The following is an 11,831-nucleotide window of genomic DNA, read 5'->3' as shown; positions in this document are numbered from 1 at the left end:
TGAGTTGTTCCAACCTGTATGGTTCCTACCTGATGTGTCCCCACCTGCATTGTCCTTATTGTATCCTCTCCACCTGCATTGTTCTCACCTGTATTGTCCTCACCTGCATTATCCCCATCTACAATGTCACTACCACCTGCAGTGTCCCCACTCGAGTTGTTCCCACCTGTATACCTGTATGGTGCCTACCTGCAGTTTTCTCACCTGTATTGTCCCCACCTGCAGCATCCCTACCTGCATTGCCCCCACTTGAGTTTCCACCATATCTGTTATTGCCATAGCTGTCTGGGAGCTACGCTATACTCTCGTTGCTTGGAGAGGAGGTTGAAGTTGTCCCCGATGGGTTGTGCTGCCTGTAGGTGGAGGCCATACTGCCCTCCTGGTCTGAGCAGGTAGGTGCTGGGCCCAAGTCCCACTGGCTTCCCCACATTGGCTGAGGGCTGGCATGTCTGTCCTCCCCATCTGAGGGGCTAGAACTGTCCACACCAGTGTCTGCCTATCAGTGAAGTTTTCTGCTAAGTCCCATCCAGTCTGCAATGGGCCACACCCAGGGTGGGGGTCGGGTAAGGCGGCCAGCCAGTGAAATTTTATCGCAACTCAAATTTTCACAGTACAAGGTTATACAGAGTGCAGAATACAAAGCAAAACAGGGCATGGGGCAGGGGATGGGGTGGGTGGGAGACGCAGGATGTGCTGGCTCTCAAGCTGTGTGAGATCAAATGCTAGCTGTTTCAGGAGCTGCCCAGGCTCTCAAGGTCTTTCAGTCCACTTATGGATGGCCTCATCATATTCCCACATGGTGGGAGGGGGAGTTAGAGCTTGGGAAGGGGCACATGTTCCCATTTACCAAACAGACCCTGTCCTCAATTTGCTGTTAACTCAGAGGCTGGGACAAGGCCTGGCCCTCTCCTGGCCTCAGTTTCCCTGTTTGCAACAAGACCAGATGCTATGCTGTCATCCTGACATCCAGATGTCCTTCCTCGAATGCCAGGGCATAGCTCCTTGGTGGGCACATACACCTGGCATGGCTCTAGGGCCAGCTTATGCTGAGGTCACACCTTGCAGGGTTGGCACCTTCCAGGTGCCCCAGCCTCTTCCAAATCTTCCCCCAGAAGAGAAGGTGTTCCTCTGAAGGGCTCCAAGGGGCACTAATTTGTCTTGTTCAGCCTGGCCTGCACAAGGGCTAGGCTGGGGAGGGTGTATCTGTTAGGGGTGAGTCTGGAGGTGGGGAGAGAATTGGCCCCTGCAGATGAACCAAGTAGGGGGCGTGGCAGCAGGGCCTCATCTCCCACCATGCACATACATACAGCTTCTCCTCTGGAGCCCTGGTGCCCTGTGTGGGCCCCTGAGGCATGGCTGGCACTGGCTTTCCAGAGTCCCCAGCAAACAGTGATTCGGGAGACACTGAGGATTATGGCAGTGTGGTGGTAAGAAGGCTGTGGTTGGCGGGATGGAGGGAGGGTGAAGGAAGGCAAGAGTGAACTGCAGGTGGGACTGAAAGTTGTGATGTGAAGTTGCTGAGTGCCCTTGGGCAAGTCATGCCCTGGTGAGGGTCAGTTTCTCCATCTAATCATAGAGGCCCCCCTTCAGCCCAGAGTAGGACCAGAGTGCAAGGGGCACAGGCTGAGGCACTCCAACTCCATCTGTGGGCACTGGGGAGCCATGGAAGCAGAGGAGGGGCTGGCTCCTCTATGCAAGACATGGTCTCAGTTCTGGAGGTTCTGGCTCAGACCTGGATGCTGAAAACATGTGTGGGAAGAAGCATGTGTGATCTACAGGGCTCCTTCCAAACAGCCTTGCCCTGGGCTCCCAGCCTTGCCTCTCTGGGTGCTGTGAGCTGGCAGGCTGTGCTGTGCTAGGTGAGGTAGGGAGGATGAACCCAGCGGACTGTAGGCAGCAGAGGGAGCTGAGGGGCTACTGGGAGTTCTGCACGGACCTGCCTGCCTTCCCACCAGCTGTTGTCAAGAAGGGGCAGGCAGGTGGGGAAGTCCCCTTCTCCCCACTGCTGTCTGCCTGTGCCTGGAATTCCACCATTCACCCTCCTGTATTCCTGTCTTCAGTTCTGCAGATGGCTGCTGGGTGGGGAGAGGACTTGGAGCCTGTTGAGGGAGGTGATAGGAGCTGTGGTTGGATGCAGAACCCCCTGGGAGGGAGGCAAGGGCTCTGGTGAGCTTTCTGAGCTTCCTTTGGAGAGACCTTCCTGCCTTGGAAGCCTCACCTCTTCCTAGAAGCCCTCTGGATTAATTGCAGTGCCACCTGCAACCACACAAGCACCTGGCCAGCAGGATTCTGGCCAATGCCATTTCAGTCAACCAGTTGGTCCCTCACCTCAGACTGGGCTGCAGGGAGTAGGTCGACTTCCTCCTTCAGAGTGGGGGAGGATCCCCTACAGAACTGGGCTTTCATGAGTGGGAGGGTGCTGCCCTCCCAGCCAGCCATGTTTGGGTGGACGAGTCTTGGTCCTCACACCATAAACACCAATTTGCAGGTCCCAAGAGCCAAATGACTGTTTACTGTTCACTCCAAGGACTCAAATAAAAAGAGAGAGAGAGAGAGAGAGAGAGAGAGAGAAAGAGAGAGAGAGAGAGAGGAGCGAGGAGCCAGCCTATAGCTAAATATTAATTAACACCTTCTGACTAGCTACTGTCCCAGTTGCCAGGCTGGGCAATGGGGCTCCCAGGCTACAGCCCTCCCTGGGGCATCCTGCCTGGTCCTCAAAAGTACAGGAGGCCTAGTGGCCTGCACTGAGGATGTTGGAACCAGAGAAACAATGCCCCATGCTCACCTCCCCCTGAAACCCCTGACCCAGTAGGTGGCAAAGGGGCCATTGTCCAACTCTCTAGGATTAAGGTCACTTGGTGGAATGAGGGTGGGGTGGGTGGGGGTGTCATCTGTTAGCTATTCCCTGTTGTCCCACTTTATGATGGAATAGGAAGGGAGGAAATGCGGTGGCTTCACCTTCATGAACTCATACTCCAGAGAGTAGCCTCTCCCAGCAGGCTTCAGTGTACTGGTCGATACCTATGAACAGGAAGGCTGGCAGTGCCCCCAGCCAGTGTATGGGAGAGATGCCATCCTGTTCCCCTGAGAGCCTTAGATGTCACTCTAGGAGGCCATGCATCATCCAGGCTGGACTCTAGGCAGCACTGAACTATGCAAGGCTGGAGGGCAGTGTGGGCGGATCAGGTGTCTAGTTTCTGCTCCGACCTGGAGGCCAAGGGGCTCTGGAGAGGAAGCTGCTGATTGCCAGGTCAAGACCTCAGAATGCCCTGCCTTTGGGCATCTCAATCAGAGGGTTTCATGAAGGAAAAGGGGTTCCAACAAGGAAATGGATGGCAGACAGGAAGGCTGTGGTGTCTGGGCCGGGGAGTCCACTGTAGGGGAGAGCCAAGGGAGTATGGCCACCCCAGGCCATAGGCCAGATACCCAGGATGGGCCATGTTTCTCAGACCAGAGCCCAAGGTAAGGCTGTGTCCCCCTGACCCCGGAAGGGCTGTGTCCCCCAAACCAGACCTCAGGGCCTTAGGGGCAAAGTTCAGTCCAGCAGGGTCTTGACACCCACCCACTCTCCGGCTCTGCTTTGGGGGGCAGGGGACTTCAACAGCTGGGGTAGAGACTGGGGGGAGGGTCCTGCTGCCATAGGTTCCTAGCCCTGGGGAGAAGGTGGGAGGTGCTCAGCAAGTCCCCGAAGGAAGGAAACTGAGGCTCCAGACCAAGAAAGTGGAGGCCAGAGGAGGAGGGCCACATCCCTGCAGGACTTCAAAGCCCTTGCTTGGGGAGTGTGAGATTTGCAGGGGCGGGGCCAAGGGCGCCCTGGGGCAGGGTGGGGGCCTACCACCTCCGGGGCCTTTAATATGGTTATTCCTCTCCTGTCTCAACTACCTGCGAACAGGCCCACCAGGACCATTTCCTCCCTCCCAGGGCGGGCAGGCCGGGCTATAAACTCCCCGGAGAAGTATCTTCAGAGGCCCCAGGCTGCCCAGCTCTGCCCTCCCTTTGAGTGGGGGTTAGGGGCAGGCTGGGGGCTGGGCAAGGGGTTCACGGGGACATGCAGATGGATCTTAGCAGGTGAGTGGGTAGCCAGCTAGGCTCTAGCAGTGGCTCCAGATAGAGCATTCCACATCAACAAAAGGCAGGAGCCGAGAGGCCCTGGGAAACACCCCCTCATCCCACTTCCTCTAGCACTGGCGGGAAACTGAGGTAGGGAGAGTTGAGGGTTTCCCCTCTTCACTCACACAGGCACTTCCCACACCCCATAGGGCCTGTCCTGTGGCTCTAGGGGCCTGGGTCCCCTCTCCTGGGCCTTTTCTGGGGAGTTCTGCCTCTCTCCACCCTGGAGCTATGCTGGAAGGGATGGTGGGCATGCCCCTTAGGTGAGCACTGTCCTGGTGCCTCACCTCTGTAGAGCTGAGACCATCTGCACATTGGTACTGCTACCCAGCCTGAAGTGGGACCTCAAGATCCAGCACCCAGAGACCAGAATGGGTCCCTGACATGCTGTGTCCTCAGGCCAGTGCCACCCCCTCTCTGGGCCCACCTGCGAACAGGCCCACCAGGCCCTGTTTTCACAGTGGCCCCTGGCCAGACAGAGCCTGGATGTTGGGGGTTAGCAGTCCTGTGACTCAGAGGTGTAGACAGGCAGAACCCATCTCTGTACTGACCCCCCAGGATGGTCCCATCTTGTCTCTTTTCATAGGCCAGCCCCGCCCATGCCTAGGCTGTCTCTCTGGCCCTTTCATCTGTGGAGCCCCTGGCCCCTAGTTCACAGCAGGTGCCAATTAGGATGGCTCCTGCCCAGCCCCTGACTCAGGTGCTGCACGTCTGTGCTGTCTGCACTGTGGGCACACCCATGTTTGGTTCTCTGAGCACCTGCCACCCCCACCTACAGGGCCTGACCCCTGTGCAGTGTCTAATCAGCTCTGTTGCCTAGGATGGCCTGGTGGGCTGAGAGAGCCCAGTTCCCCTGCCTGTGACTCACCCCCTGAGGGAGAGATTGCTGTCAGTGCTACAGCCCCCTGCCTGGGCACTTAATCACTGGTTCTCTTTTTATAGAGCATTTGCTTGCAGCCCATCTGGCCCTGGCTGACCTCTTAGAGTCCCAGTTGGGAATCTTTGGTGGTCAGCTGTGGCCCCAGAGCAGTGGGTGACTCAGCCTGGGGTAGGCCTATTGGGGGAGCAGCAGCCCTGAGCCACTGAGGCCATGGGCTTGGGGTGGGACATGGGGGTGCCAGCCCATGAGGGGCAGGGAGGGATGTTGGGAACCTGGAGACCTGTGTCTGTCCCCGGTATTTTTGCCCTACTGGGCCCCATCTAGCTCTGTCTTCAGTGGCTTGGAGCCTCCAGCAAGGACCCTGTGGCCATAAGAAATGGGGGGGGAGGGGTGCAATTTGGGGGAGGGGGAGACTTTCCAGGTCCTGTCTTGACCATCAAAGCCAAGACCTCCCACAATCTGGCTTCCTCTTGCCTTCCTCACTCTGATAGGTGCCTACTCTATCCACCAGGCATCTCCCCACACCCTCCCACAGCTTTCTTCCAGCACAGGGCATGGTTGTGAGTGGATATCCATGCCGGTGCCCTGTCTCTGCACACCCTTGTCTTGCACCCCTGCCCTGTCTCTGCACACCCCTGTCCAGAACTCTCTGCCCTGTCTCTGCACACCCCCATCTAGGGCCCCTGCCCTGTTTCTGCACACTCCTGTCCAGGACCCTCTGCAGAGCCAGTAATTGCTCTCTTACTCCCTGGACCCAAGGTGTAAGGTGGGGGCCAGGAGGAGACCTCACAAGGAATCCCCTGCCAGCTGATGGTGGAGAGAGGGGGCCTGATGTTCTAGTGGCAGGAGTATGTGCCCAAGTGGGCCCTGGTCAAGTGTGTGTATTGGGCATAGAGCTTATCTGGGGCAGGTATGGGCTCCCAGGTAGGGACTAGGTTAGAGTCTGTACCCAAGGGTGGTGGTGGGAAGCAGAGGCAGTGGGTGGCAAAGCTGAAAGGATGAGTGGAGTCAGTAGGGGTGCATGTCTCCAGCGTAGAGGTCGGCCTACCCCAAGATCTGGGAAAAAGCTGGAGTGGTGGTGAGTAGCAGGGGCAGGCCCTGCTCCCAAAGCCATGCAGACCCCTCCCTCCTCCTTCCTTCCTCCTAACCTCACAAACAGCTGCCTCAGCTCCCTCTCTCCACCATCAGCTGGCTGGGGATTCCTTGTGAGGTCTCCTCCTTTCCCTCCCTCTCCCCCCCCCCTCCCCCCACCTTCTTTCCTTCCAGCAAGTGGCCTACATAGGGCCTGAGCTTGGAGAGGGTGGGGGTTGGGCCTCCTGCCCTCAGCTTCCCCTTTATGCTCCTCACCCTCCACCTGTCCCAGCCTGTCCACCCCCACCCTCCTCAGCTTTCTCCCTCCCTTTGAGTCTGGCTCAAGAGGCGGTGGTGGTGATGAGGGGGTGGGCTCAGAAGGGCAGAGAGAGATGCAGGGAGCCTGCACCCAGCTTGGAGAAGCAAAGGTGTGGCCTTGGGAAAGCCCCCTTCCCCCTTCCAGTTTCCAGAGGCCCCAACCAGCACTGCCTGCATAGGCCCAGTGAGGGTGGACAAGGGCAACTTCTAGGCCTCATCTGGGCAAACCTCTGGTTGAAGGACTGTCTCTTGCCTCCCAGACAGGCTGGGCTCCTGGAACATCCTGGGGTGGGTCACAATGGGGACCCCACACAGAGGCCATGTCCCCAAACCCAGAGGGCGCGGCCACATAGCCAGCACTAAAACGTCAGCTGAATGCCATGGACGTTTGAGGAAGTGGCTTTTGGTTGACTTGGTGGATGTCCCACTGCTCCACTGACTCGTGGGGCCTCCACCCTGCTCACTGCATTGCACCACCCCTGCAACAGGTGGGCTTCCTCCTCCTCCCTGCACCTCACTGGAGCCTTCTGCCTGGGTTTAGTTTGCCTGCCCCAGACCTCAGCACCACTGGCTGTGCCCTCTTTTCCTTGGCATGGAGGTCCCTCTTTTTTCTGGAATTCTGGCCTCTGGAGGCCACCTCCAAGACCCCAGGAGTCTCTGAGGTGCATGCTGACTGCCTCCTCCCCTGGCCCATGGGTGTCTTCTGTCCCAGAGATCACCACCAAACCAACCTCCATGCCTTACCCCAACCCACCACCAGAAATCCAGCACAATCCACAGCGTTTGGTTGTTTCTGCTTTTTGCGTTTTTTTTTTTTTTTTTTTTTTTTTTGTCTTTTACTTCCCCATTGTTTGAAACTCACAAGCTACGACTCAAATAATTTCTTTCATAGAAAGAAAAGGGAAAAAACAACAACACATCTGTTTGATTAGCTCCAGTGTATGGTGAATATAGCAGCATCAGAAATAAAATTAAAACCAAAAACACAAAATTCAAGGCAGAGGAAGGTCTTGTCTTCGGAGGTGGGCAGCCATCCCTATCTGGCTGGTCTCCTCCCCCTGCCTAGGGACTGGGGGATGTTTCACAGTGGCAGAGTCTGAGCGAGAAGAGGCCTGGCCTGGGCATTGGCTGAGGGGTCCAGAAGTCAGTACTTCCTGGGCTGGGTGGATTAGTCAGAAGGTGAGGCTGGCTGAGCAGCCAGCCACATGCTCCAGGACAGTGGCCGGTGTGGCAAGGCTGGCACACCACAGCTGCAGCAGGAGACCCAGGGGATCAGTCCTAACTACCAGGGCTGCAAGGGGATACTACTCCTCTGGGGACTGAGGGTCCTCTGCAGCCCCCAGGTGTGGCTCCTCCTACTGAAACCTCCCAAACAACCCAACCCTACCCCGAAATGAGCTTCCCAGGCAGGATGATGGAGCTAGGTGGTGCAGGCTAGCACCACCTGGGCAGATGTGGGGTCTGGGCTGTGGATGAGGAAGGTGGGGGAGGTGCTGAGGCCAAAAGGGAGGCAGGGTCGGGCTGGGACAGGAGGCTATGCTCCTCTCCTGTGGATGGGGTGCAGGTGAAAGACCTGAGGAGGGGAGGTGGAAGGGCTCCACAGTGGGCTGTTTCAGCCAGGGCTTGGGCGACAGCAGTAACAGTTCCTGGGAAGAGCGCCTGGTGTCTGATGCCTCACACAGGTTTCAGGGCCCAGCCTTCGGGCCCCCCCTTCCCCCAGGCCCAGCTGGTTCTTGGGGCTCTGCAAGGCGTGGCTCTCTCCGTTGGATTGGTTGGGAGCGCTGGCAGATGTCAGGCCTTTCCAGAGCACCGGACTTGGAGGCCCCTGGTCCCCAGACTTCAGAGGAAGAGGTTGGGGGACAGGGGTCTCGGCCGCTGTTTGTCAGGAGAGCTGCTCTACATAGAAGAGTTGGGTTGGATGGAACCTTACAAGTGGGCTGCAAGGAGGAGGTGGCGGAGCGGAATTCCCAGCAAGGGAGCTGGGTCCCCAGAGAAGATCCCGCCCTCATCCAAAAGCCTCACCCCCCCGAGCCCCGCCCCATCCGGGAGGAGCTCCGAACCTGTCGGGAAGAACCGCCGGCTACTCTGCCGCCCGCGGGCTCCAGCAGAGGACCCCGCCCCGTCCGGGTGGGGCCGGCACCGAGCCCGGCGCGCCCCTACTTGCAGGTGTGCACGTCGTATACGCGCGCGCACTCCTGGCAGCTCACGTAGCAGCACCAGTGAAAGACGCAGAGGCACTTCTCCCTGCGCCGCTCCGCGCGCGCGTTGTGGCCCCGGCCGCAGCACAGCAGGTCGCAGCCATCGATGCCCGGCGAGCTCACGTTGCAGGTGCGGTCGCGCGTGCCGAAGGAGCCGGTCTCGCGGTTTGGCTCGCAGAAGTTGGGCGAGGCCTCGTAGTAGACCAGGTCGCGCTCCGTGGGCACCTTGAAGTAGGTGTAGCGCGGCCGCAGCGTCTCCACCCAGCCGCGCGACTCGCGGTGCTTCTCCACCACCATCTCCGAGGCGCTGTCGTACTTGTCCTTAAGGAAGTCGCCGATGGCGCGGAAGTCGGGCTGCGACCACCAGCAGGTCTTCACCTCGCAGCTGCCCGACAGCCCGTGGCACTTGCACTTGAGGTGCATGTGACTTGCGATGGCCTGCAGGAGCGCGGGTGGGGGCGTCAGGGCCCTTGCTCAGCCCAAGTGCGTCTGCGCGGAACAGTCTCCCAGGACCGTGCTCCTGGCCTGCAGCCCCCGCCCCAGGCTCACCCGGCAAACCCAGCCCGCCTGCCTGCTCCATAAATCGCCTGAGGCTCCCAGGCGGAGCAGGTGCCCTCTCCATGGGCCTGCAGTGCCATTTCCTTCTATGTGCTTCCGTAGCCGACCGAGATCCCGCGGAGCGCGGGGTGGAAGTGGGGTAGAGTAGGGGGGCAGGGCCCGGGAGCCTCCCTGCTCTCTCCTAGGCTGGGTCTAAGTCTTGGGCATCTATGACAGAGTGAAGGAAGGCCAGGGCTGTAACGTGAAGGTGTAAGTGCAGACATGAAGACGTTAATTCTAACCTGGGGAACCCAAGATCGAGGCCCAGAGGTGTATGGGGGCTGGTGGCGAGACTGAGAGTTACCTGAGTGTGGGAAATGGGGGTGGCTTGCATTGGGCATCTTCAGGGCCCAGGAAGCTGGGTTCTTGGACTGTAGGGGTTGGGAAGAGGAGCAGCGAGGCAGTGCAGGGCACCAAGTTGTGGGGCCTGAGAGTGGACAACCGGCAGGGCCTGGCAAAGTGGTGTGTGTGTTTCTTCCTGTGGGAATCCCAGGTTCTCTTTGGGGAAAGAGGTGAAGGTGGGTGACTTAATCAGACCTAAGGTTGCCTTGTTCACTATGGTGACCACCACCACCCATGAACCCGGAGGTGTGGCTGGTCCAAACTGAGAAGTGCTGTGAGTGCAGACCATACACTGGTTTGCCATAAGTCCCCAGACTTTGTACAAGAAGAGGATGTAAAATATCTGAAGCATGATTTTAATACTGATTGCATTACTGAAATGACAACATGTTGGGTATAGTGGGTTAAATAAAATTTAGTATTAAAATGAATGTCCGCTGTTTTCTTTTAATATGTGGCTACTAGAAAATTTGTTACACATTGCACTCCTGGACGATGCTGGGCTAAGGCTTCAGTGGGCTCTGCATCCAGACCCTTCCCTGTTCCATCCCCATCTCCCTGCTGTTTCAACTCTTCCCTCTCATACCGGCCCTTTCCCTGGGCATCTGTGAGTTGCCCCCACACCAGTTCATTTCTGTCTAATCTCCACCCTCTTCCCTTTTGTGGCCAAGCTTTTCCAAACAGGAGCAGCTGCTTCTCTCCTCTGCACCTCCAGTCTCTTGTAGTTTGACTTTATCAAAGATATATATGTATGTACTTTAAAACAGCGGTCGCCAACCTTTTTAGCCCTCATGTACCACCAGTGGTCCGCAGACCACCGGTTGGCGACCACTGCTTTAAAAAGCCCAATAACTCCCGAAATGTGTTAAGAAATACAGGAACCATGGCCAGGTAGCTCAGTTGATTAGAGCATCATTCCCATACACCAAAGTTTTGGGTTTGATCCCCTGTCAGGGCACATATAAGAATTGACCAATGTTTCATAAATAGGTGGAACAACAAATCTCTCTCTCTCTCTCTCTCTCTCTCTCTAATAAAAAAACACACAGGAGTTCTGTGCCCACTCTCACTCAGCACTTTCCTGACCATCCAAGGTAGTGCTGTGTGCCTCTCACAAATCTTGTGTTTGGCATTGTCTCTGGACCTCTCACCCCTGCCCCCACCACTCTGATGCACATTTTCAACCTCTTCCTGCCTTAAGAACTAGAGCATATTTCTAGTTAGATCAATATTTAGTGCTGATGGTATTGGGATTGTTAAATGTCATATTCAGTTGAGCCATGTGATATGTTACGATTACTTTTCCTTTCCTACAAGATGTTTTGTTGTTACTTTTTGAATATATGTGTCATGGATTCAGTCTCAAGCTCTCCCTTAATTGTCTAAGTCAGTGGTCGGCAAACCGGCTCGCGAGCCACATGCGGCTCTTTGGCCCTTTGAGTGTGGCTCTTCCACAAAATATCACGTGCGGGCGCGCATGTACAGTGCGATTGAAACTTCATGGCCCATGCGCAGAAGTCAGTATTTTGTGGAAGAGCCATACTCAAGGGGCCAAAGAGCCGCATGTGGCTCTCGAGCCGCAGTTTGCCGACCACTGGTCTAAGTATCTTCTTCAAGACATTTAAACGCACCAGGTGTCCTATCGATTTCATCTTGGAGACATCTTTTTGAGAGGTCTTCTGGTCAATTTTATGAAATGTGCTTGTCTGGAAACAAATCTTTTCTACTTGAAAAGTTGAAAAAATGGTTTAAATAAATTTCTTGGCTAAAAGGCCACCCTCCTCTGCCCCTCAGAATTCTGAAAGTACTGCTCCATCTTATTCTGTCATTTATATTGTTCTTGGAAACTCTGATGCCATCCTGGCTCTGAAACTTGACATGAACTTGACCTTTTCCTGGGCAGCTTGGAGGCCATGTCTGTGCTGTCAGCTTGGTGTGGGTCTCCCTTTCTTGTTTCAGTCACTTCCTGGGCCTGTGTGGTCTGAAACCTGTGATCTCCAGTCCCAGACCCTTCCTGCCTTATTTCTGTGCCAATTTCCTCCTCTTCATGTTCATCACTCTCTCATGGACAGAGCCTCCATATTTTCTGTTCTTTCCTAGTTTCCATCTCTTTGTCTTTTTCCCTCTGCTTTGTGGAAAAGTATCTTAACTATCTCCCAACCTTTCTGCTGAGAGTTTTGTTTCTGCTGTCCTATTTTTAATTTCTTAGACCTTTTCCCCCACCCCCAATGTTCTCTTAAATTAACATCCTGTTCCAATTTCATGGGTGCAGTATGTTTTCTTATCTCTCTGGGACAGTGATAGTTTTTGAAGTT

At 56.1% G+C, this 11,831-nt stretch overlaps 1 protein-coding gene across 1 annotated transcript in view; it reads right to left on the bottom strand.

Moving 5' to 3' along the window:
* Positions 1-8,451: 8,451 nt before the first annotated feature.
* The window catches only part of WNT3A (Wnt family member 3A), a 61,188-nt gene continuing 57,808 nt past the window's right edge, over positions 8,452-11,831 (bottom strand). Inside the window, exon 4 of the mRNA XM_070416709.1 lies at positions 8,452-9,015. Coding sequence (XP_070272810.1) covers positions 8,536-9,015 — 480 coding nt within the window. The 3' untranslated portion in view covers positions 8,452-8,535. The remainder of the gene's footprint in view (positions 9,016-11,831) is intronic.

The sequence above is a fragment of the Myotis yumanensis genome, unplaced genomic scaffold, assembly GCF_028538775.1.
Source record: "Myotis yumanensis isolate MYYU_CA2020_CCGP unplaced genomic scaffold, mMyoYum1.0.hap1 SCAF_5, whole genome shotgun sequence".
NCBI classification, from domain to species: Eukaryota; Metazoa; Chordata; class Mammalia; order Chiroptera; family Vespertilionidae; genus Myotis; species Myotis yumanensis.
The sequence above is the reverse complement of the archived record's forward strand: the minus strand, read 5'-3'. Positions and strand labels throughout refer to the sequence as shown.